General features: G+C 37.4%; 1 protein-coding gene across 2 annotated transcripts; it reads right to left on the reverse strand.

The window, feature by feature from the left end:
• Nucleotides 1-1420: 1420 nt before the first annotated feature.
• On the reverse strand, nt 1421-26582 carry PUS10 (pseudouridine synthase 10). 2 transcript variants are annotated; one of them, XR_015731581.1, is made up of 19 exons: nt 26356-26582; nt 24949-25131; nt 23494-23630; nt 22509-22775; nt 21324-21410; nt 20864-20898; nt 19921-20032; nt 18615-18676; nt 17312-17357; nt 16363-16427; nt 14778-14863; nt 13944-14069; nt 9410-9466; nt 7583-7659; nt 7095-7150; nt 6249-6383; nt 4084-4226; nt 3613-3712; nt 1421-3021 (listed from the first exon to the last, which is right to left on the reverse strand). XR_015731581.1 is itself a non-coding variant. In XM_034427312.3 (19 exons), exons 3-19 carry the CDS (start codon nt 23617-23619, stop codon nt 2983-2985), a joined length of 1602 nt encoding a protein of 533 aa, XP_034283203.2. In that variant the 5' UTR covers nt 23620-23630; nt 24949-25131; nt 26356-26582; the 3' UTR covers nt 1421-2982. The 2 variants fall into 2 exon arrangements, 1 of the variants encoding a protein (XP_034283203.2); XM_034427312.3 differs by having other exon boundaries at nt 6266-6383.
• Nucleotides 26583-26687: the final 105 nt, after the last annotated feature.

Genomic DNA, 26687 nt, shown 5'->3' on the forward strand with positions numbered 1-26687 from the left:
AATTCTTCTACTAACATCCTTATATTGTAATTCCAATTCCACTTACGTCTCTAGAACTTTATTGCTTGTTTAATGAACAAATTACTATTTTTCAGAGCATTGTCTACAATCTTTTGGAGTAATAGATTTTACTTATATTCTCATGGTTTAATCCTGAATATTAATGGAGAATATCTACAGCTTGTGGTTTTATTTGGGCAATAATTTGTGGCTACTGACTTCAGTTTGAAATTTTATATGCAAGATAGTTGATCTCATTTGTGCTTCCCATTTCCCTTTTGCCAGGGAAGTTCTTTTTATAGCCAGCTATTTAACTATATTGTTTTTAAAATGAATTTCTCCTTAGGTTTCCTGCATAAAACTGAACCACTACTCCTCACGATTCAAGATTGCCACAAGGTGTACAGGTAGGCCTCAACTGATGACCTCAATTGAGCCCAAAATTTATGTTACTAAGTGAGAAATTTGCTGAATTTTGCCCCATTTTATGACTTCTCTTTCCACATTTGTTAAGCGAATCACTGTGGTTGGCAAGTCGGTAAAAGGTGATTGCATGACACTGCAACCGTTATAAATGTGAGTTGGTTGTCAAGCAACTGAATGTACATCACATGACCATGGGGATGCTGCAATGGTCGTAAGTATGAAAAATGGTCATAAGTCATTTTGTAACTTTGAACAGTCACTAAATGAACTGTTGTAAGTCGAGGACTACCTGTATTAAGTAGGGCAATGCATTGCTTCACATTTGAAAATAAAATACAGGTGACAAGTGAGCCCAAAATTTAGGTTGCTAAGGGAAACAAGTTGTTAAGAGAATCAGTGCAGTTGGTTGTTAAGTCAGTAACATGGTTGTTAAGTGAATCTGACCTCCTCATTGACTTGGCTTGTCAGAAGGTGGCAAAAGGGGACCACATGAACACAGGTCACTGCAACCATCATAGATGAGTCTGTTGCCAAGCGGCCTAAGTTTGATCACATGACCATGGGGATGATGCAATGGTTATAAGTTTGAAAAGAGGTCGTAAGTCACTTTTTTCAGTGCCATTTGAACTTTGAACGGTCACTAAATGGATTGTTGTAAATTGAGGACTACCTGTAGTGCTTCAGTCAGCAACTTTTTAAACAAAATATTTATTTTTTTCAAGATTGCAATCCTGCACTGGAGTGCAGCAATGTGGTTTACAAAAAATAGCTTAAAGGAATTGCATTAAGAGTTGATGTTTGCAGGCTCTATTAAGTTCGTAAATTGAGGATTAATGCTATACTGCACAGATAAAATCCATGAACTAAGATTTTGCTTTACAGGTCATTTTTAAGTTTCTTTTTAATTTGGTTAATTTTCAAGCCTTGATTTATATTACTTATTTGCATCTAATGAATAGGTGCATACATCTCAGAAACACAACAGCAAACAAAGTTTTGAAAGAAAAACAATTTATTTTCTTATAAAAGTTCTGGACATTTTTGGTTCAAAATCTTCACTTCATATCAGAACTTTCTTTGTACTTTACATGATCTGGGGGATGAGGGGAGCTGTGACCTTAACAATGTTTGCATTGCTCCTTGAAAACCTCAAAGGTGTCTTATGGAACTGGTTCCTCTTCCTTTTAGCATAATACGGAAAAGGGAAAACACATCCTCCTTTAGGGGGATGTATTTTGAAAGCCTGTGTCCATATTGGCATGTGAATGCATGTGTGTGAGCAATCCCATGTATCATTGGGAGAAGAGTGAACCCCATTTACTCAGATATAAGTTGCTCTGAATGCAATCATGCTTACTATTTCCTCTAATGAAGCACAGGGACACCTTCCCAGGAACAACAGCCATACATCTTGAGTAAACCTATACAGGACTAATCAGCAACATGTTTTTACTGGGATTGTATGCTGATGGCTCAGCAACTTTGCAAATTTCAGTATTCAACAGTGCTCAACCACAAGAATTATTAGGGTTCTCTCTTAGGTATCTTATTGCTTTTTTCTGGTTTGGATCTGGAATTCTATTATGCATAAATAGCATTCCTAAATTTTGCTATATTCAATGAACTGCTTTCTTCTATGTGCTGCTCTATTGGCAGGATAAGAAGAGAAGCAGATGAAGTAGCTGAATTTACCAAAAGGATTCCAATAGTGTATGTATGTTAGCCTTGCCCAAGTGGCCTCTCCTTAGATGACTGGGATTAGAACCTCCAAATTCCCAGCAACAATAATGGTGCTGATGACTGGAAATTCTAGTCAAATTGTCAAACACATCTGGAAAGCACTTAGCAAGAGAGGCCTGCTTTAAGGCATGCAAGCACAAGGAAATGTGGAATTGAACTGAACTGAACAAGTACTGCTAGGCAAAATGGGCTTTCCTCTTTTTTTTTTTCTTGTAAAAAGCTTTTAAATGTTTGTTGAGAGTTGTCATGCAACATTACTTTTTAGTTTTTTACTCTTCCCCTTGGCACAGAAATTCAAAATTATTCTCTCTTTGAGAATCTGTATCCATACTATATAGGTACCAATTTATATTGTATTGGTAATGAGGTCAAAATGAAATGCATTATTTCTAAAATGTGTAAATCAATTTGAGGCATTTTTAAAAATTAAAACAGTGGTTCCCTTTGTGGCTTGAAGGCCCAGCTTGGGGGGGGGGGGGAGAGGGAAACTGGATCTTGAAGAAGCAGTGGGGCCAGTGCGAGCAATGAGCCAGCATCCATGTGTGCAAGTGCCCAGCAGTCCGCCATTCATGCGCTCCAGCCAGCCACTCATGGGGCCCAATTCCAAATAGACCACAGCCTGGCAGTGGGGCCTAGCCCAGCAGCTGGGATCCCCTGAATTAAAAACAAATCAATCTTGAGCAGATCAACATGATCTAAACTGGTTTTAAAAAATCCAGGAAAGTCATCCAGCTAGCCTATAAAATATTTCCCACAGTGCTCTAAATCCTGCCATGGATAAGTCTTTCCCCCCCTCTTGAAAATTAAAATTGCTTCTTAATCATTTAGAGCTGGTGGCCAGTCAACATCCACGGACTGCAGAAAAAAAGAAAGAAAAATAATTAAATCATAGCTAACTCATTTGTTTGCAGAATATTTAACCTCAGATAATGGCTTAAATACAAACAATGAAATTTGGTTTCCCAAGTATGAGACAATGATTTTCATCATCCGCCAGGGACCAACATGAAAGTGCAGGCCAATAACTACAGCAAGTGTAGTTAATACACTGTATGTTCCCAGACTGGGGAAAGTTGAAGTGACAATATACTTTAACATCTGATTAGCCTTTAAAAACTTGGATGAAAAGCCATTTAAAACCAACTTGGGGTATGATCTGATTGTTATGCTCTAGTCTGGAGTTTAAACTAAAATTTTAATCCCAATGAGCTTCTACGGTTCTTCACACACAAAACTACATTTGCATTCTCTCAGTCTAACAGGAAAACTTTTGAAGAGAGATGAGATGCTGTAGGAAATGACACAGATTGCAGAGATTAGATTAAACTCAGGTTGCCAGATCTGAAACAAATCCCCTGTGATTTGTCCCTTAATTTCCTACTGGAAAGACCAATGGTGGCAGTGCCATCCTTCTGTCTACAGAGACGTAGAAAAGGGATTACTCACTTCTACATCCAGCTCCAAGATGTCTGCAGTTGTCTTCAACAGGAAACCAATATTGGGCTTGGTTCTTCCAAAATCTCCATGTACAAATTCTTTAACATAACTAACAAATTGCCGATAAGGAAACGAGAAAGATGAGCTTTTTAGAATAGATTTTAAAATAAGACTTCAGAATACGCACTTCTCCCTTTCTTTCTCATTCTTTCTCAAATACACTGCTAGAATTAAATGACAAGATATAGCAAAATTCGGGGGGGGGGGTGTAGAAGAGAGCATGCCACCTTCTGGGGGAAGAGGACAGAGAAAAAAGATAGAATGTAACATGAGTCATGCGTACTCCACACATTTTCCTGCTCTGAGGAAAACTATACTTGAAGATTTATGTTAGTTCTTCCATATTTAATACTATCCTTTTATTGAAGAGCTCAGTACAGAATTCCTCACCACTGAGGCACTTCAGTTCCGAAAGGATACGTCCCCGCTTGTGTCTTCAAGTGAAGACGGAAATGATGCTCATCTATGTACTTTGATTGCATGCTGTGGATGACACGAATCCTGACAGCTAATGGCCGCCGATGAAGTACACGTAATGGAGTTTTTTGATCAAGCTTTAAGTCCTGGTCAAGAATTTCAGATAAAAAATAACATTACATAGATCACAAACCCATGAGATATAAAATCCAAATGTCCATTCAGACATCTTCCCCAGCATAGTATAGGTTCTCCTGCTTGAGCAGGGGGCTGGACAAAAAAGACCTCCAAGATCCCTTCTAGCTCAGCTCAGCTCTGCTCAGCTCAGTTCAGCTCTGCTCTACATTCCATTCCATTCCCAATGGAAACCAGCTCCAGGTTACCACACACAGTGATAACAAAGTAACCTTGACAAACCAATAATGAGGATGAGAACATGGCAAATCCTTTGGAGGATAGTATGAAGGTTCCAGAAAATGTTGATAAGCTGGAAAATGGGAACTTTGTTTTCCAACAGGGAGAAATACAAAATTCTACATTAGGTTCAGAAAAATGAAAGACATAGATGGGTACAGGCCATGGAGAAAATATACTAGGAAACAGTGCATGAGAAAACCTTCTGGGTATCTTGGTGAATCAGAAGCTAAACACAAGCCAATAGTGTGATTTAGCTGAAAAAAAGCAAATAAAACTCTAGATGATATCAGAAATATAGTAATTCTGTATGGAGACCAAACTAGAATATTACATCTGGGCATCACATTTTAACAGATACTAGAATTATGTCCAGAGGAGGGCCTGGGAGGAAAAACTTACAAAAAATGATTGGAGGGATTGAGTACATGTAACTTGGAGAAGAGAGGACTGTGAGAAAATGTAACTTTGGCAATCAGAAAGCTATATAAGAGATGGGGTAAAATTGTTCACAGACATTCCAGAAGTTGGCACAGAAAGAATGGATATAAATTACAAATCAGATTTCAGTTGGGCATCAGGAAAAAAATCTAGCAACAAGACCGTTCAACAATGGAACAGATTGCCACAAGAGATGATGGACTTTGCTGGAAGTTTTTGAATAGAAACCTCTTGGTCATACAGTAGTACAGTGTTTTTCAACCTTACAACCTTAAGTTGTGTGGACTTCAATTCCCAGAACACCCCAACCTCCTCCATCCTGCAGCATATCTCTGATGTCAAAAGTAGAAAATCTGCAGTAGCAGAGGATTCCCAAAAATCTGCAAGCTGGCTAAGGAATTCTGGCAGTTGAAATCTATATATCTTAAAGCTGCCAAGGTTTCAAAATACTGCTGTGGTAGATTCCTATACTGGGCAAAATGTTGGATCAGATGTTCCCCAATGTCCCTTCCAATCCTTACATTTTAAGAAATATTTATTGTGCATTAATGCTAACTGCCAATATTGCTGCCATGAAGGTTGAGGGAAAATAATATGGTACATGAACTTTTTAGAGAGATACATAGTAGATCAAGTACCAAATCATTAAAAGCAAATAAATACATTCATCAAGCATTGTTCCAATTAATCTTCTTTCTAAATAGGTATCAATATTCCCCAATCAGACTGCTCCAAATGGGTTGATTTCAATTCCCATAATCCCCTGCTGTGGTCTTTTCTTCCTGTTGTTCTTACCCGTTGACAAGAATTAACAAGCCTTCCTGCATTATGGTTCTATGTCTGACAGTTACTTATAGAAAGATGGATATATATTATTCTAATTTATTTCAGATGTATTTCTACAGAAAATGGCTGGTCCAAAGGATAGAACAAGCAAATATATCCAATGCCTTTTATGGCTGAGTGATAGCTTGGACTTTGTTTAATACCTCACCCAGTGTACACAGAGGCAAGACATTTTCTTGCTAATTGTGTTAAACCCTTGACTATAACACCTCACATCCTAGAGTAACTTGTTCATTAAATAACCCAACATAATGTATACATTATCCATCTTACAGAAAATAACTTCTATATTGTCAGTGTCACACTTCTGAAAAATGTTACACTCAAAGGCATTGCATGAATTCTGTGGTTTTCCACTAAAAAAAGGTACAGTGATTTTCATCTTGAGTTTGATGAAAGCTAAATATAATGGGGCTTGTAAAAATCTTTGTATGGGATTTAAAAACGAGCAAACAAATGATAAATACCACCCCAGACATGCAACCTTCATAGAGTCTAGGAACGTAATGTCTTCCTTTTGGATCACTTTCTTTGTCCATATTAAGGCACTGTAGGACTTGGTCTTCTCTTCTTCCCCTTCTTTCATATGTACAATGGCCTCTCTGAAAGAAAAATAAACAACATATTAGAACAGCCACAAACTTACGATGGGCAGAAGATGTCTCATCAGATATTAGATGGGGAAAATGCGTCCTCCTCCATCCTGCAGCATATCTCTGATGTCAAAAGTAGAAAATCTGCAGTAGCAGAGGATTCCCAAAAATCTGCAATCTGTAATATAAGGACCTTTGAGATATGCTGCTTAATCAAGAAATCAATAAAATATGCTGATCATCTGAAAAAGAGAAGCAAAATTCCCAACTCATGCTTGTGATGAGATTGACATTACAGACTTTTTTATGATCTTGTGTTATACTGGTTTTATTGTTATTTTCTCATTATTATTAAATTTATAATCATTCTTATATAAGCATGGAAGGCAGTTAACAAGTACAAAACAGAATTCGACTAATCAAAATAGTAAAATCAAACTAAAATCGGGACAGCTGAAATCAGTTTAACTGTTAGAAATTTGGAAAGAGATGTATTTCTGTTGTTCCTACTCCCCACTGAGGAGTGAGTATCACTACTCCAGGGAACACATACCATTGCCTGAAAGCCCCTCAGGATATCCCCCCTCCCATTTAAAAGAGTCTCTTCTGCTGATTTCAGTAAATTTTGTAGATTATGCCAGTGCCATTTTCCATTTTCTATGGAAATATGCTAAAAAAAACCTCAGATAAAACCTGTTTTATCTAACAAATTCAACTAACCTGTTGACAAGTTGTAAATCACGAACTTGGACTTTGTCTGAAGAACTGTTGATCCTCTAAGTGTTTTTTAAAAATAAAAAATAGTAATTATATGTGATTATTTTGCAATTAAAATCTGATGGGTAGATAAAGCACTATACTCTTAATTAGCTGAACAAGGAGTACCATGTATATTCCTGAATATCATCAAATAATTCTTGCCATATGAGTTATGAAATCAGCAATGTGTATATACAATTTAAATGCTAGGGCAGGATGTGTACATCATTAAGATGATAATGTATAAAATTACGATAGCCTTCCCTTCTCCATGGAATTTAGGGCCAATTTTTCATCTGGCCACTGTTTAATACCCTCCAAGAGGAGAAGATCATATTAGTCCCCATATAATTTAGCTTTATAGGTAATTTTGCAAGAAAATCTCTAATTGACTTCGTTCATCCCAATCTACATGACAATAGTTATAGGTCAACCTTCAAACATTATACCTGTTGAAGCTCCTTCATTTCTACTGCAGTCAACTGGACTTTCCGAGGGTTAACCAGCTCAACTGCAAAGGGCCTTCCTATGAACAATGGTGTAATCATGATGGTGGCAATCCAGAAAGAAAGATGGGAAGAAAACAAATTAAGATTATAAACTAGTTTTCAGATTTAGACATGGGGAAAAAAGAAAATTGACAATTGAAAAATATCCATTTTCAGCAAACTATATAAAAATATATCAAGATGTAAGTTCACAAAGGGAAAAACTTAGTAAATGCCTACGTTTATCAATATCTCAAATATCTAAAATTAAAATCAGGTGCACCAGATTTATTTTTATTTATTTTATTAGATTTTTATACCGCCCTTCTCTCACTGGACTCAGGGCGGTGCAAATGATTAGATCAGTTATAGAGGAGGAACTAATTTTACTTAAACCCAGGGTGGATAAAAATCAATGATTTTTTTAAAAAAATCAAAAAAATCAGATTTTTTTTATTTAAATCGGATTTTTTTGATTTTTATCGAATTTATTTTAATAAAAAACTTTTGGGGTAAAAATCTATCGTAAGATAATTTTCTATTTAAGATACATAAATAATTTAGTTTATTCAGCATGAAATGGAGCTTAGTTATGTAGCATGAGGCTGTATATTCTGCAACACTGGGACTATCAGTGAGTCAACAGTGGGTCAAAGGAGTAGCAGAGATGACAGTTGCTCTTTAAAAATTATGATTTAAATCGAGTTGATTTAAATCAAGCCTTTTTACTAGTGATTTAAATTATGATTTAAATCAACTCGATTTAAATTAAATCCACCCTGCTTAAACCTCAGACATTCAGTTTAATTTACTCTTTGTTGGGGAAATATATGGTACCACTATGTCTAGATCAAAAGAGCACCTCAAAGCCTTCAAAAAGATTATAGATGCCTAGAGGCTGGGAAGGGATTTCAAAGGATTACCAACCAAATGGACATCAATAATTCCACTGTCCAGAAGATCATCTACAAGTAGAAAATATTTCACACAACTGCCTACTTGTCCAGGCCAGGCTGTCCCAGTAAATTCAATCCTACAGCAGAACACAAAATGTTTTTAAGAACCCTAGAATTTCATCATAGGAGCTTCAGGTACTATCTTGCTTGCTGCTATCAATGGCAAAGTGCATGAGACTTCCATTAGAAAGAAGTTGAACAAATTAAATCTAGATAGGAGATGTGCCAAGAGAAAGCTTTTGTTTTCCAGAAAAAAAAAATTAGGGCAAGACTAAAGTTTGCTAGGCAAAGACCAGAACTTCTGGAACAATGTGCTCTGGACAAACAAGACAAAGATAATTATGCGGCTTCAGGACCAGAAGATGTGGTCGGCAAATTTTGTTAATTTGTTTGTTAACTTTGAGTAAATTATTTCAAAGTAAAGTGCTTTTTTCAAAAGGCAACTGGACTTCCTGCTTCTTTACTGAAACAAGAAAGTTCCCTCTTTAAAAAAGCACTTTTGGGACAACCATGACCTGGATGACTGAGAATCTCCACAGACATTCAGTTTTTGTTGTTCAATTACATCACCTTTAGCTTTAAATACTGTTTGAATGAAGATCTTTTATACATAAATGTACTTAAATCGGAAATTTTCTCCTAATGAATTTCTTTAGATATGCTGTCCAGATTTCTACACTGAACAGTGGGATAGGCTCCATGGCCTAAGTGGGATAGGCTCCATGGCCTTCCAACTCCCATGATCTCAGAAATGGCTTTTTTTTTTTTTGGGTCAAGGGATCATCAATTGATTTTTTCCCCCATTTCGGATATTTTCAAGTTTTGAACTTACCGTTGCCTAATGTTCTCACATCCACATCTTCCCTTCCAGAGGATGAAAAATTAAAACCTTAAAAACAGGAGAAAGAAACATTGACTGAATTTGGAAATCCATAAGTAAGCCAAGCTATTCGGCATGATCAAGGCAAATCAGAGTTTAGCTCTACATCAAGGGTGTCAAACTCAAGGGCCGGGGGGCGGATCTGGCCCGCAGGGTGCTTAGATCTGGCCCACGGGGCCACCCTGAAAACTGTTCTGTCCCCGTCTCCACACACAAACACAGCCAGCCGAGGGTTAAGAAAACACTTGGCACGCACACAGGTCGTTATCTCAAACTTGGCAACAATATAAGCACCATCTGCCAAGAACTTTACTTCAACAGATAACATAAAATTACATACGCATTGTAAATAGTCCAGCAAAACAATATCTCTTCGGCAGCTTCAGGCATTGTTCAAGTGACTAGCCAGAGTTAGTTTTTGTTTGTCACAGAGTTTTACCAGCCACCACCCTCTCTTATATAGTCTCTGGGTGTGGTCCAGTGACTCAGTTATAATCCCTAGCACGCCTCCTTAACTGCTGCAACCGTTTATCACGCCTTCGTTGGCATGCATCCAGGAACGACGGCTCTCCTTCCTCACTCTCATCAGAGACACCTGGCTCCTGGCTAATCTCCTCTTCCTCGGCCGGCACCTGAGACAGTGCCAGAGGGTAGGGGCCTGGAGAGGGAGGCCTGGCCGACTCCTCTCCCTCATGTTCAGAGCCTTCTTCCTCCGATGAGATAGGCTCAGAGGGCAGGGCCACAACAAAAACAGCCAAGGACTGGCCTGTGGTGCCTCTGCTAGCAAAAACAGAGCTCGAGAGGGCCACAGGCAGCGCTCCTGAGCTCTGTTTTTGCTGGCAGAGAGTTGCAGGAGGCTGCGCAGATGAAAACATAGCTTGGGGGACTTCCGGTGGCACCGTAGGCGCCGAAGACGCTCCTTTTGCGAGTGCCAGCCCCGCGATCTCGTAAAGCCGCTAGAACAGCGCAAATCAGCTGTCTAGCGGCTTGAAAACTTTCTCCCCGGGAAAAGGGGAGGAAGAGAGCAGACGGGTGCAGGTAGAGCTCCCCAAGAAGCCCCAGGAACAATTCTGGGGCTCAAAGGGTGAGAGCTCCCTGGAAGCCCGACAGAGCTCCGGATCCGGGACGTTTCTGCTTTAAGCAGAAGAATACGCCGTGACCACCCCTGCAAACAACGCTTGGAATAAAACATCATTCGGAAGCAGGCTGAGCAAACTCAGGAGAGATCAGATTTGCAAGTACTAAACTTTAACTCCAAATGTGTATTACTTCCTTCTGATTTACTAAGGGGAGAAAGTGAAACCAAGATGGTGATTGAGCTTTAATGGGGCGTGAAAGCGAAAGTTAAAAAGGAAAGTTTCGTTTTGCGCTGGCAGCCCCGGTCTAAAATTAGAGATTTTTGCTTGGAAAGAAAGAAGATTAAAAGTTAAAAAGACTATAGCAGTGTTTTTTTTAAAAAAATAAAAAAGGATTGATATCATTTAAAGACTGGAAATCTCTGGATTTGGAGGATTTGTTGTTCTGGTTGCTGCATAAATTTAAATTGGAAATTAAAAATGGCTTCAAAACAAATAAAGACTATTGTTCCTAAAAGTGCTGGGAGCTCACCAGCTCAAACGTCCAAATTGCAATCTCTCTCTGTTCCAACGGAACCACCAATATTAACACTTGAAATGTTGCAGGAACCCCTTAAAACACAAGCCTCTGTTATAGAAAAAAAATTACTTCGGTGTTTAAGGATAAAATTCGATGTTGCTGAGGAGACAACTCAAATTAAAGAGTTCATTCAAAAATGTAATCAGGAAATTAGAGAAGATATTATCATGACAGTCCAAGGTCTGGCAGGCCATATTGAGGCAATAGATGAAAAAGTGGAAGAAATTAAGCAGTCTAATGAGAATTTGGAAAATAAAGTGGGAGATGTCCAGAATAAGATGGAAAGAGTTGAGGCCGATGTGATAATGATACAATATAGAGATATGGAATTTGCTTTGAGAATAAGAGGCCTCAAAGAAAATAAGCAAGAGAATTTGAGAGAGATTCTTTCGAAGCATTTGCACAGATAATGGGAGATCAAAAAGCAAATCTTGAATGGCAAATTGACAAAATTTACCGTGTCAATTCATGGGTTGCCAGACAGAAACATCTACCAAGAGACATTGTAGTTTATTTTACAACAAGGAGAATATGTAATGAAATCCTACAAGTCACTTTTAAAAACAAACTTCAAGTGCAGGGGCAGGAGGTATTAATATTGAAAGAAATCCCCCCCAAAATGTTGAGAGCCAGAAGGGATTATGCCTTTCTGGTGGAAGAACTGAGAAACCGACAGATACAGTACAGATGGGAGGTTCCAGCTGGACTAGTGGTGAACTATTCAGGAGAGAGATATCGTCTTAACTCAGTGTGGAAGGCAAGAGATTTTTACACCAATGTACTAAAGGCTGGATGCCCACAGTCCCCAGAAGTTAGAAGGAAGACGGAAGTAGAGGGGACAAGAAAGGGGGAGAAGGAAGAATTGCTGGCACAGGCCCAAAGGGGAGTTTTGATTACTCAAGAAGATTTAATACAACTTTCGACTACTGTTCAAGCCTTGGAGATAGAAGAACCTAAGGATCAAAGACAGACCCAAGCAGCAGCCAAGCGTCAAGAAGAATTAAGAGTGCAGCAACTTCAGATAAATCATGCATTTTATTGGGTGATTGGAATGGAGTTTTGGACACTAAAAAAGATAAGAAGGGGCTCTTGCAAAATATCTCAACGTGTGCTAGATTGCCAAAATAGTTTTTTGAAATGATGGATGATATGGAGTTGAGAGATATCTGGAGAGGAACTCTGAAGAAAAAGACTTTACCTTTTTTTCAGATAGACATCAATCTTTCTCTAGGATTGATTTTATATTAATTACTAATGATCTTTTTTCTAGGGTGAAGAAGACGAAGATTTGTCCAAGAGTTTTAACGGATCATAGTCCAGTTTGGATGGAACTAGAGTATGGAATGGGATTTAAGAGGTCTTGGAGGTTAAATGAAAATCTGTTTAGATATGAAGAAAATGTAAAAGAAAAAACAAGATGTGATTACATACAAAGGCTTCTTAACAAGGAAAGAGGTATACTACAATTAAAATCTTTGAATCAACTAAGAGAAGAAAGGATAATTCAAACATGGTTTCAATATGTACAGTTGCAAGCTAGATGGAGAGATCAGAAAATTGGTATTTTGCAAAATGAGGAGAACTTGGTAAAACAGATTAGAGATCAAAGTCAAATGCATATAAAAAGGTTGTATAATGCATTGGTAGAAATAGATTCAGAAACGGAGTTAGTTAAGGACTGTATGATAAAGTGGGCACAAAATATTGAAGAACCAATAATGATGGAAACGTGGGAAAAAATATGGGTTAGAAATGTGAAGTTTACGCAAGCCCAAAACTTAAGAGAGAATTTTTATAAAATGTTTTATAGATGGCATCTAGATCCTAAAAAGCTAGCCTGTATGTATCCAAGTGTGCAACCTAAGTGTTGGAGATGTGAATGTGATGATGCCACGTATTATCATATATGGTGGACATGTAAAAAAATTAAGGCATTTTGGATAAAAATATGATGGATTATTCAAAATATTCTCAAAAAGAAGATAAAATTTACTCCACAGTTCTTTTTGTTAGATATAATTACAGATTGTACTGTTATAGAGACTAAGTTGATTTTAAATTTAATAACAGCAGCCAGACTTTTGGTGGCGCAGTATTGGAAGAAGGAAGACTTGCCTATTATTGAAGAATGGACACTAAAAGTAGTGAATTTAGCAGAGATGGCCAAAATTTTGGCATACTTGAAGGACCATTCAAATGAAAGATATATATCGGAATGGAGAAGATGGATTGACTATATTCAAAACAAATATTGGACTAAAAAGCTTCAAATAGCTTATGAATGAAATCAACTTTTTCTTTTTGAATTATGTTTTGTTAGTTGAAAGGGGAGTTAAAGAGCAAGAGGGAATTAAGAGCCTACAGAAAGTTAGCATATTTTAGTTTATGTTTGTTAAATGTTATACCCTGTATTTGCTCTGGGAAGTCCGGGTGGGGGAAGGGGGGTTGGAGGGAGAGGGGGGAGGGGGGAGGGGGGAGGAGGGATGGGGAAAAATTGTTGTAATATTTGATAAAACTTTTTAATAAAAAGAAAAAGAAAAAGAAAACATAGCTTGGGAGCACACTTGGCAGAGTGCTCGGGGTACCATAGGCGCCCCCGACATGAGTGACATTGAGCTGGCCACGCCTACCCCATCCACACCTACCTTGGCCCCCTGAGATCAAACAAACCCTGATGCGGCCCTCAATGAAATCGAGTTTGACACCCCTGCTCTACATTAAACAGATGTTGGGTCACTTGCCTACACAATTTTCCTGCATTTTTTCATCGGTGCATACATATTGCGTAACTTATTTAAAGTAATGTAAACATATGCATGCACACACTCACTATCTGCTTTGAAGGCAAGCATGAGATGCTCCAAGATCAATTCTTCTACAGATGATTCCATCTTCCTCTCTCCATCTATAATCCAGGGAGTCTGAGGTAGAGTTCTTGAATATTTATTATATCTTCCTGTTTCAAAAAAAAACAGAGAAAAGAAAAAATGTGCTATGATATTTATTAACTCTTAGTTCAGCAAAAGTATTACAAATAAAAGCATTTTAGTAGAAGCTGAGTGCACAGAAAAGGAAGTCACTATCATAAAACATGTATTAGAAGATCCCTCAAGAATTGCTCCTTAAGCTACTTCTTCCTTATGAAGCCATGAGTAACGAAGGCCATAACGTAAATTTGCTTTGAAAAACAACTGGATAAATATTTGTATTTCATCCAATTATTCTGATCCAATTATTTTCCGAGATGCTTTTCCAGTGATATTAATTGTCAAGTGAGTACAATCCTGGCCTACGAAAAACTGCCAAATATAAATTCTGCTTCCTAATAGCCCATTTTAACCAGAAATATACTGTGATTTGAACAACAAATTCTCATTTTGAAGTCAAATTTATATATTCTGCATATCAATCTCCTTCAATGCGGATCAATGTCACTGAAAAAAAAGCAACACTTAGTTTTAAGTTTCTTAAAGACTGACTCATTTCTCAATGGCTGTACCATCATACTTCCCCATAGAACAACACTGTTCATATAATCATATGGGTTTCTGTCCCAATAACAACTGAGTGGGCCTTTCTTATTAAGCAAAGGGCACACTTGCCCAGTAATCTTAAAAAGGAGTGATCTTATGAACCTCTATTAAAGAAAAACATTTATTCTCACCAGCCACAAAAATGGCACCATTGTTGCATTGAATGTCAACTGCTGTGCAAGGAGTTTTAGGCGAACTTGCAGGAGATGGATAGTTCCTGTATTAGGGAAGATATAAAGGGCAATTCACTAGAGAAACATTGAAGGAAAAGTTAAACATTGTGCAAAATAAATAGATACGTGTATCCAAAAAAACCTTTCTTTCAAATATTTCAAAAACATTTTATAATGTAAATAATTTTTAAAAGTCCAATATTGTATCTAAGAAACAGAAGCAGGTGAAAAATTACGGTAATTGCTAACCTTGATAATACAATACTCAAAATCTGAGCTCATCTACCATAATCAGAGGAACATGAGCAGGACAGTAGGCTTCTTCAGCTGCATATAATGGATGCACAATACTACACATAGCAGGTCCTTCAGTCTTCATTGCTGACCGCAATGTCTCCTTCATCTTTCTTAGAAGGAAGGAAGGAAGATCTCCTTCCTGGCATTTCTGTAGCCTTTCAGTGACGAGGAAATCAACCCCACCGAGCACATCCTTCTCTCCTAATCATTTTTACAAAGTTATCTGCAGTTCCTTTATTCTTCCATTACTCACCAGTGTATTCAGCCACAAGGGCCAATTTTACATTGCCCTATTGATTCAGCTCCCTCAAATGCAGAAGATTACCAAGTTCTACATAGAGCATGCAAAATTCATTGGATATTAAATGTTAGCTTGAGCAATTCATGTTTGACACATACCTAAACTGTTATTAAGACTCCTGTTGCCCAAATTCACAGCTTTCGTAGCCATGATTTATTCTTTTTTTTTTAATAGCACAGTACAGATTCTGGTTTTATTTACCTTTTTTTATCGTCATGGTCTTCAATATTTTTAGGCCTACTCTTCTCATGTTAGAGCTGTTAATCTCATAGTATCTGTTTTTTTTTAACTTTATGTTGGCTGAATATTGAAATAAAGATACTATTAAAGAAGTTTGCAACAGTGCTGCCAAATCTTTCTAGTTGTTCATGACCCTCTGATAATTTCATATATATAATTTTACAACTAGGGATCATCTGCAAATCTAATAATAATTCCTTCGATTTCATCTTTTATATTTTTATGAAGTTATTGAATAGTGCTGGGCCAAGGAAAGAGCTCTGGGAAGCCTATTTGATTGGGTTTTTTTAGGTTGTTGAAGAACCATATATGAATACCCTTTGGATGCAGCTATCTAACTAGTTGCAAATCTACCAATCCGAAATACTTATTAGCACATAATTGTTTATTCTGTTTGCAAAGCAAACATGAGAGACCTTCCCAAACACTTCACTTCAGGCACACTACATCAATAGTTTTCTGCTGCTGTATCACACAAATCACTATCAGAAAAAATACAAGGTTAGCCTTTTTTCCTGTTATTAAAAAAATTATGATGACTGCTGGTAAAAGCACTATTTTCTGTGTCTGCCAACATGCCGCTTGACTATCTTTGTGTTGTGAAATACTCTCTCTCTCCCTCTCTCCCTCTCTCTCTCTCTCTCTCTCCCCCCCCCTCCCTCCCTCCCTCCCTCTCTCTCTAAGTTAAACTCAGGAGTTACTTACTTGTGAAACTCTTCTTCATCAATCATATCCAAAGCTTTTACCACAGCCATTCTGGTGAAGACTGACTATAGAGAAAAGTAAACTATTACCCAAGTTATCAGACATTCCAAACCTTATTCTTTCTATTTGATTTATTTTAGCCAAGTAGGAAGCCATTTTTCAATGGCTTATCTAGTAGTATCCCTTTTGTTTGTTGTTTCCTTATTTTGTTCTAAGCTTGGTGCTTTATTATAGAAGAAAAGTTTTACATTTACATTAGGTTTTACAAATTCTAACTTCAGACTGTATTGGGTGCCAACCTTACCTGGCAAGTATACGCCTCCCTATACTTTACTCATTTTTATTTTTATTTCCTTCTATTCAATTGTGTCTGATTTTCAGACGCTGCCAAAATAAGTCCCTGCAGTTTTTTTGGCAAGGTTTTTTAGAAATGTTTTGCCATTGCCCACTCCCTAGGACTAAGAAAAAGTGACTGGCCCAAGATCACCAGCTGGCTTCATGTCCAAGGTGGGACTAGAACTCATGCTCTCCCAGTATTCTCTCTCCCAATTTTTACCACTACACCAAACTGGCTTTCATATTTTATATCAGTGTTAACATGATTCATACATATTCTTATTTATTTCATATGGCTGGACATCTTTCAAATTCTGGGCGGCTAAAAAAATAAATAAAAACTATACACACCAAATAATGATAAAAGACAAGAACAAGCATACTATGGCAACTAAGAAACCTGCAACTAGCAATTGCCTGTTTTTAAAATTACATATATTTTAAAAATTGAAGCCATAGTAAGTACTCCGCTATTCTCCAGATGTTCTTGAATGGGAACTCAGGTAACTTCAGCCAGCAAAATCAAAATATTTAGAAAGCATCAGAGTGCCTATTGTGAGATACAGATTTGGAGCACAGGTATTGGTAACTGTATAAAATTAAAGTTAATTACCTGTTTATTTTTTGCTGGTTTGAAGCAGCTTGGACACACTGAAGCTCTGAATGAAAACAACAAAAATCAGTCAAATATCTTTAAACAGGTGATTACGTTTTCTAACAAATAAATAATGAATACAATGGTATAATGTTTTATATTTGCCGGTGTCAAAACATTTTTATTAAGAACAATTGCCAAGAAGATAGATACTTTTGAAAACACCTTTCCCATCTCTATCTAGTCAGGCAACTCTTGCTCCTTAGTCCAGGGGTGTTAAACTCACGTTGTCACATTGTCGTCACATGACATATTGCTATTTCCCCCCCCACCCTTGCTAAAATGGGGTAGACGTGGCCAGCATGTAACACATCTGGCCCACGGGCCGCAAGTTTGCCAGTCTTCCTTTGGCCATGGAACTGGAAGGCTCTGCTTCTTTGGCAGAATATCACAGCAAAGTTAAGGCCAATCTGAGGAGCTTTGTGTTATTAAGCTCCTGCTGACACTTGCCCAGAGGTTAAAAAGCTAAAGAGCAGAAGATTCTAATATCTGAGCCGCAGTGGCGCAGTGGTTAGAGTGCAGTACTGCAGGCTATTTCTGCTGATCACTGGCTGCCAGCAGTTTGGCAGATCGAATCTCACCAGGCTCAAGGCTGACTCAGCCTTCCATCCTTCCGAGGTTGGTAAAATGAGGATCCAGATTGTTGGGGGCAATATGTTGACTCTGTAAACTGCTTAGAGAGGGCTGTAAAGCGGTATATAAGTCTAATTGCTATTGCTATCTTCTATTGACTGGAAGATCAAAGAGCTATAATCAAGCAAAATACAAGCATGAGACAATCAATTCAATTGGAACTACTTAAATCCCAGTTCAGATCCTTGCATTTCATTCTTGATTAGAAAAACTATCTTCCCACTTCACTCCCCAGATTTTGTGGGCTTTCTCTTTTGTAAGTGGAAGACATTTACTAGATGAAGGGTAGAAGCATGAGTGAGTAGAGTTACATTCTTATCCTGTCCACTCCACTTTAAACGATTCTCTTGGTATCAAATCAGCTATTGGAGCTATTGGAAATAGAGTAAGTGATACCTGAGTGCCACTTACTCTGTTGTTATCCTAAGGAATGCAACCCAAGCATGGTGACATTATGCAGGGCACCTAGCCCTCAGCAGCAGCACTATCAGGCAAAATAGCTTGTCTATTAGCTATTTCAAAGAGTTAGCTTGCTCAAGATATCTCAAATATTGGAGGGAGATCTAGAATGTTCAGCCAATACCACCTGTCTCTGCTCTCATAAAACATTGCTTGTTATTATACTTACAGGAAACAGCAATCTTCATCTGTCTCTGGATGAGCAAATACAACACTCACTTCAAAGAGGCTCTGAATCACAAAGATAGAAGTTAGTTTTTAATTGCTACTGATTTCCTCCATATCACTTTTTTCTTCAATAGATTGAATTCAGTCTGTCCAATCACCTGAAGCCTAACATCAGGAATAGATTTGATGTGACTAATATTAAACAAGAACTGTATTTGCTGCTCAGCAAATGCAAAATGTGAGTAACAGATTCAAGTCATTAAAGCATATGCAGGAGGCAGTGATCTACACAAGGCCCTCAGACATACAACTGCACATGTTAAAGACATGTATACAACTGCATTAAGAAATAGGCATGTTTCTCAGATGCATTTCTGAGAATTTCCTGCAATAATTACTGGATATCTTCAATGCTTGTGGATGCTTCCATTACCAAAGAAAATCAGAATGATTTTATATATACCAATAAACCATGAAATACCAGCCAGAATATGAAACCATGGTCTACAGTTGGCTTAATAATTTGAATTGGTTCAAAGTTTCAATCATAGTTCCTGATTCTGACAAACCCAAATGATCTTACTCTCTATGAAAGAAGTTTGGGTTTAACTGTCCCTTTAAGTCTTTCAGTTCTTTAATTTTCATCTCCACTGCTCCCTCTACCATTATAAAAAGAGAAGCAACTATACTGTGGGTTAATACTAAATTTATTCTTTATTTGGGTTATTTGTCGACTGTTCTTTATTAAAAAGTTTTACAGCCAGAAAATGCAACAAAACAATATGAAAAGGCAATGCAAGCATGGTAGGCCAAGCTGAACAATTTAAAATGCAGAGAGAAATGAAATTTTGACCTGATACCAAAATAAATGTAACATTAGCACAAATTTCATGACTGAGCATTCCACAATACAATATTAAAGGCTCTTTTCCTGTTTGTTATATAATGGGACAAAAGATACTTGGAAAAGAATTATCCCTAATGAGGTCATCTAGTTACATTAAATTGTAACACTTCAAAACAAATTTCTTTTACAAACACCTAAGTATTGCAGAAGTGAAAATTATTTGCCTGAATTTTGGAACCAGGGTGTGAAATATTCTAAACAAATCAATGGTTAAGGATATTAAAAATATTAAATATATGAATGAAAGAATAAAATTCAATCAACACAAAGTGGAGATTTTCAGCTTCATAATCTTAGGAGTGCAAAATGATGGAGGCAATGTATAATATGGGCTATCCCATAATGTTCTATGTTTTACATTTGCTGCAAAAGCAGAGTAAATGGTTTATGTATATACTACCTTTCCATCAGCAGGGACTCCCAACTCCTCCAAGAACAGGGGATGGATAAGCCATTTGTAAGCTTCTTTCAGCTGAACAAAGTCATCTTTTCCAATTGACAAGCCCTGTTTCCTAAATTGTAAAAAAGAGAGTGTTTTCTGAAGTATGTGAAATTTAGGATAAAAAATAAACTGACCCATATTTTTACCATCTGAACAAGATCTTCTGTAATCCATTTGTTTGTTTCTTTATATCCCACTTTTATTATTTTTACAAATAACACAAGACGGTGAATATATTCAACACACCTTCCTCCTATATTCCCCACAACAATCCTGGAAGATGAGTTGGGCTGAGAGAGAGTGACTGGTCCAAGGTCAGTCAACTGGCTTTCATGACTACAGGGGGACTTGAACTCACAGCGTCCTGCTATATAGCCTGGTGCCTTATCCACTAGAATAAAGTGACTATTAACGATCAATTATAATTCAAGGATCTAAAAATAAGTAGAATACAGTACAGGACTGACAACATCTGTCACACTTGCCAGAGTGACAGTAGAAACACATTGACCCATGACGGAATATCCAGAACCAGTCATAACTTTGACCACTTAAGTATACTTTAATCATGTGCCCAGCAATCAGTTGTTACATGACTTAACCAAGGTCACTGCTGTTTCAATCATAATTAAATCATTTAAATCATATGAGCCATAGTGGTGCAGTGGTTAGAGTGCAGTACTGCAGGCTACTTCTCCTGCCTTCAATTTGGCACTTCAAATCTCACCAAGCTCAAGGTTGACTCAGCCTTCCATCCTTCTGAGGTGGGTAAAATGAGGACCCAGATTGTTGGGGACAATATGCTGACTCTGTAAACCAGAGAGGGCTGTAAAGCACTGTAAAGTGGTATATAAGTCTAAATGCTATTGCGGTCCTTAGATTGTCTGGAGAAAATACTCACCCCATTTCTTCTTTCACCAGCAGGCATGCTGCATGCTTTAGATACGTACATAGGAAAAAGTAGAGAAACAAAAGAGATGGGAGCATGAGAAAGAAAGAGCATTGATATTTTTTTTTCTCAGTAACTGGCTGAAAATACCCTGACCAAGTTTTCTCTACTTTTTATAAAAATCAAGGTCTGTCTGATACATAGGGTGACCTTTGGCCAAAGTATTTCTACAATCCTCAAGCGAAATGCTAAATTTCAAATCAACCTAACCCAAACTGCCAGCAGTGATTTTCCACTTTGCTCCACCATCGATCCACCATTTTGGCTAACTACTGCCAATCCATGTTGTTCAATATCTGCCTAACAAAGTGAATTTCCCAGCATGCAAAGCAAGGTAATATGTAAGAACATCCTTTCTTTCTCATTGAAGGCCAATTTGAAGCATAAATAAAAGTATCTGCGAAATACCCACCTCTCTGACTGAAAGTTGTGGTGGGAACGACACTGAAAACACAAAACTGGAAAACTGATATTCAGAAGAATTAATCTTATGGCATACCTGAAAAATATAGATTTATTTAAAATATTTACTTACCATATTTCAACTCATATCCCCAGAACAAATTATTTCATATAGGGCAATCTAGAAAACTGTTTGAGTAATATTATTTACAAAATAATTCTGTTTATAGAGTTAGCATTTTTACCTTAGAATAAATGTGTTGATTCTTTCAGTAGATTCTTTCAGTACCTACTGTCTGCTTCTCACCAGTTTGGCTTTATAATTGGGGTAAAAACTTACATCATTTCAAAAATGTCTCACCACAACCAATTCAGAGGTTGAACAGATTAACCAAACCTGGCAGGAGAACTACAAATATTGTTCTTGCAAAATATTGTTTAGTAGAACACAAAAAACAATGGGAAAAAATAATCAACTTAGACGCACATTTGCCTTAAAGAATGCATGTTTGTTTAGCAGTTCTGAAGCTGCAGAAAGCATTGCTTTCTTTACAAAGAAAAGGAACATATTTTATTATACCGATCTTTGCCAATTCAAGAAGTTTCATTTCTACAACAGTTGATGTTGTATTCTTTTGGTATTCCTCTCTATCCCAAAAGATGCTTGAGCAACCAAAAAGTGTGAGAAAAGCCAGCTGGTTGAGGACTATTGATCATGTAGGAGCTATTAAATGGTGACTCAGACACTGAACCTGAGCCTGTAAGCTAGGAGCAGACACATCAGTCAGAATCCACAAAATTGCCCTTCTGGAAGAATACTTTACCCAACGAAGCCTATGCTTCCTGGTGCTTACCAGCTTAGAGAACACAAGTAGGTCCTAAATCAGGAAGGAGGAAATACCTGAAATAATTTAGACCAAGAAAAATAAAAGGCTACAACTGAGTTCTAAATTTTCCTAAATCGGTTGCTTGCTTAGAATTATCCAAGATACTGTAACTGCAGTAGAACTAATTGTCTAAATTTTTTGTGCACTTGTTTGGGAGCAATGATATTTACTCTCAGATAGGTATGAGCAACAAAATGTTCAGTGAAATCCTATATGAATACCAGCTATGTTTACAACAATATTGCATGTTACATTTGGTTTTATTCTTTGAAAAACTGAAAATAAAGCTCCATAAGGCTGACACTTACATCTTTGACAAAGTCTATTTCACAAAGATCCTGTAGAATCCCCAAACATATATTGCACACAACTGGATTTAAGTTTTCAATTGCTGGAGCATCACTTCCATCATTGTCCATGTTGTTTAGCTCATGGCTTCCATTTGGGTTTTGATCTTTAATCCCATTAGCATTTTCCAGTTTGATCTTTTTACATGGGGGATTAGCCATTTCACAAGATAATATATTTTCATCTTTTTTGCTCTCCAGAAACTTGCATAGCTCATGAAATAAATCCTGATTGATCAAAAAACAAAACAAAAATAGAAATCTGTCAATATGGTTTTGCATTCAACATGGGAAAACAGCACCAAGTTATCATTAAAGGGATGTCTCAGACTGAAAACTACAGGTTCTGTTTATCTGAACAAGAGTTTTTAACAAAACTAATGTCAGGCAATCAGTGATCTTGTAAGTAAATTTAAAGCCAGTGAGTTTTAGTTTTGAGTAAACCTGCATAGGATTATGCTGGGGATCATAACACCAACACTGAGAAGAATGAATGCTCTAGTTCTCCATTAAAGAATATCATAATTTTGGGTGTAGACTTTTGGGCAGGTGACAATAAAAGAGAGGCGAGAAGAAAATAGGCTGAAAGACCTCAAGTAAGCTATTGCCATCAGTCATAAATGGGACACTACTGACTTTTAATCACTTTCAGTTTATTAATCTATTGGTTTCATGATGGTATGTCTGGTTATTTCTTTGGCTGGATTCTGAGATAGATATTTTTAGCATTAATTCTCATCTTCTTCCTCCATTCAGGATCCCTAGCACAACGTAATAAATAGTACTGCTTTCATGTCTTCCTTCACCGTGAAAACCTTTTGGATCCTGTTCACTCCAAATCTCCTTTCAACTTTCAGGAAAGATGCTATGAAAAGAGGTGTGACGAAGACTGAACACTTCATGAAAATAATTCTCATCAACATTGTATATTCTAATTTAATCAAACCTTATGAGGTTGCCTGTAGGAAGTCTGTAATCCTACACCACAGAATCTGAAAATACAGCGGGGACAAGTTCCAGAATTCAGTAACATCTGAGCAACAGGTCTGTCTTTTTCTGCCAGTAAAACCATGTTGATGAAGCCTGTATTCAGGGGAAAAAGTTATTTACAGAATCAGTACAATAACTGCAATGGAAAGGGGAACAAGGAAGACCATAATAGTATACATGTGCTACATGCAGTTCCTCCTTCCCCTACTGTCAGAACGGACTATATTAAGCTCAATTGACTAAAGGTCTGACAATAAATGGAAGGTTCCTTTGTTCCTAAGAAAAAATCATGATAACAAACATTTAGAAAGGACAAATTAACAGAGAAGTTATGGAACTAACAATTATATTAGTCATGCATAAAAAGACCTTTTTCCAGGATGATCTATCCTCAAGGTGGCCCTTCAGGTCTTCTAATGGTGTACTCATCAAAACCGTAATCTAATCCAACCACCCTGCTGCTGATTGTCCTGTTCTATTTCCTTCCATCTTTCCCAACATTATAGATTTCTACAGAGAGAAACATTTTTTTCACAAAATACCCGAATATTTATAATATTGCTATTATTAGATTTTATCCCATTTTTTTATATATAATTCAAGGCAGCTAATTAATCTAAATCAAATATTCCTATTTCCTCAGCAACAAAGCCTGTGAAATGGATTGGGCCGAGAGTCACTGGCCAAAGTCACCCAGCAAGCTTTCATGCCTAAGGGAAGCCTACAACTTAGTCTACTGTTTTCTAGGCCAACACCTTAACCACAGGTACCGGTAATTTGAGCTCAATCATTTGTGCCTCAAGTGAAAATTTGAATCTTGATTTCTCTTCTCTCATTTCAATTTGCTGATGTCTAAGATGTCAGTGTGTAGTCAATTCATTTCATCTTTCACTTTGTTTAGTTTTTCTATGTTCATGCTTTTTATATTTCATACAGTTTTAGGGGGTAATGAGAGTTATAATTGGAAGATGCACAATTGCATCTTCCAATTATACATGTGTCTTATCCAGTCAACAATGTATTTTTAAGTCAGCCATTGATTTTGTGCTAGAAGCAAAATTCTGGTTTTTGGATATTAGTGTAATCCTAAATGTTTTTTTCTCTCAAGAGTAAATTTTTATTAAATTAACTTAAGAGTAGTAAGGACTTTAGCTTAAGAATAATGCTATGCTTTATCTTAAGATAAAGATTAAAAGACAAATGCATTTATCTCAGTCCTATTTTCATACAATTATCTTTGGAAAAACATTTTATTCCATGTTTTGACATTTGGGGATATTTTTTTAAAAACAGGAACGTATGCTCATGCCTTTCTACTTTTGTAATCTAATCTATTGAATCTCTAATAATTAACAATGAAACTGAAAATACTGTAAATGTATTTAGAGTAGTATATATAGTATATACTCACATAAATTCCAATTCTCAGTCTATATGTCAGATTATAAAAGCAGGATTGAAATGAATAAAATATATTTTTCTCTTCCCTCTTGAGTGTTGTTCAATGTTTGATTTACAACTGTTTTGCAAGAATGTTTCTTAGTTACTTCCCAGCCTGGGTCCTGCTTGCTATCTCAGCATGGTGATAGTGTTCCTGGAAAGAATGAGCAAATAATGCTAGGAGTGAATGCCAAGAGTACATAATCTTAGCAGAATTATTTAAGAAAGAAGTTCTTAGCTCCCCAGAAAAAAACAAGCAGGCACCTATATCAGGCAGCAATGATGTAGGAAGGTGTTGGAAGTGGAAGATCGCTGTAATGACAACAGCAGAGGTGTGATTTCATATTGTGTGAAAGAATGCAATGGTAAACCAAACTAGCACTGATATTACTTAGGACAGAGGTCTGCAACCTTAAACACTCAAAGAGCCATTTGGAACCATTTCCCATAGAAAAGAAAATGCCAGGAGCCACAAAACCCTTCCCATGCCTGATTGTTTCTTGAGCAGCCACAAAACTAGCATATGTAGTTGAATTAAACATTCTGTTTTCTTCTGAAACTTTTCTTTTCTTGGATTTATCCATGGTTGGCCTACCGGGGGTTGAAAAGCTCAATAAATCATGTAATGGTGGGTGTTGCACATTGGCTGTTGTGATGCATATTTTGAGTGACAGGGAGCCGCAGCAGAGGGGTGAAAGAGCCACATGCGGCTCCAGAGCCACAGGTTGCTGACCCCTGACCTAGGAGGATAATGAAATGTCTGTATTCAAACAACCAAACGCAGACACCACATAGTTCAATTCTGAGTAATATATTTTCTTCTATTGGTAATCATAAAACATGCTGCTATTTTTCTAAGAAAACCATACAGGTAGACAATATAAAGTTACTGACAACGTAGCGCCAGATAAAAGGTCCCTCAGGCTGGATGGATTTCAACATGCTACTGAGAAAAGAGCTGAGGATCTTTTGGAAGAGCAATTGTGTTTATAATGTGGCTAGATTAAAGCTTTCACGATCTCTGATGTTGGCATACAGGAAAAGAAAATCTGTCTAACTCTCATCCTCCTCTAGGACGGCCGGGATTAGTGGTCGCATAAACTCGGAGAGCCCTACATTGGGCGACGTATATTAATGGCAATTCAACCGGCATCCTGGAATACATCCTGTATAGTCAGCGCTGCTAGCATATATTAGCGAGCACGCAAATGATCGCACAGAAACTGTGACTTACATCCGAATAAAAGTATTGTTGGCTCTATCCCTTTATCTTGCCGCAAGAAATTAAAGAATCAGCCTAGCCTACCTAGCCTTTCTACGCTGCTAAAATATATACATATATATATATATATGAACATAACGGCCAACGATCACCTACCTTTTCGCCTATGTCAATAGGAAGAATAGGGGGAACTATTTAGCTGCTACACCCTCACGTCCCTATCAATGGCTGCTCCTCGCTTCCGGATGGGAAGGAAACGCTTTCACGAGAATAATTGTTCCGGGGCACAACTGTGCAAGGATGCAAGATCTTTACCGTTTCTTTGAATTTCCAACGCTTTGATGAAGGCCGGTGATAGCATACCGAGACTAAAGAAAAAAAGTGGCTTAGAGCAGGGTTCTCCAACCTTGGCAACTTTAAGCCTGGAGGGCTTCAACTCCCAGAATGCCCCAGCCAGCTTTGCTGGGGTCCTCCAGGCTTAAAGTTGC

Source organism: Pantherophis guttatus, chromosome 1, assembly GCF_059756535.1.
Source record: "Pantherophis guttatus breed Tessera chromosome 1, ASM5975653v1, whole genome shotgun sequence".
NCBI classification, from domain to species: Eukaryota; Metazoa; Chordata; class Lepidosauria; order Squamata; family Colubridae; genus Pantherophis; species Pantherophis guttatus.

Bases quoted from the DNA above. Each gene is read 5' to 3' on its own strand.
- PUS10 (XM_034427312.3), bottom strand. From the start codon at position 23,619: ATGGTTTTACTGGCAGAAAAAGACAGACCTGTTGCTCAGATGTTACTG. The intron at 14,070-14,777 runs GTGAGAATAAAT...TTTTTGAAACAG, and splicing joins TGGTGCCATTTTTGTGGCTG to GAAGATATAATAAATATTCA. The intron at 3,713-4,083 runs GTATCCTTTCGG...GCAATTTGTTAG, and splicing joins TTGAAGACACAAGCGGGGAC to TTATGTTAAAGAATTTGTAC.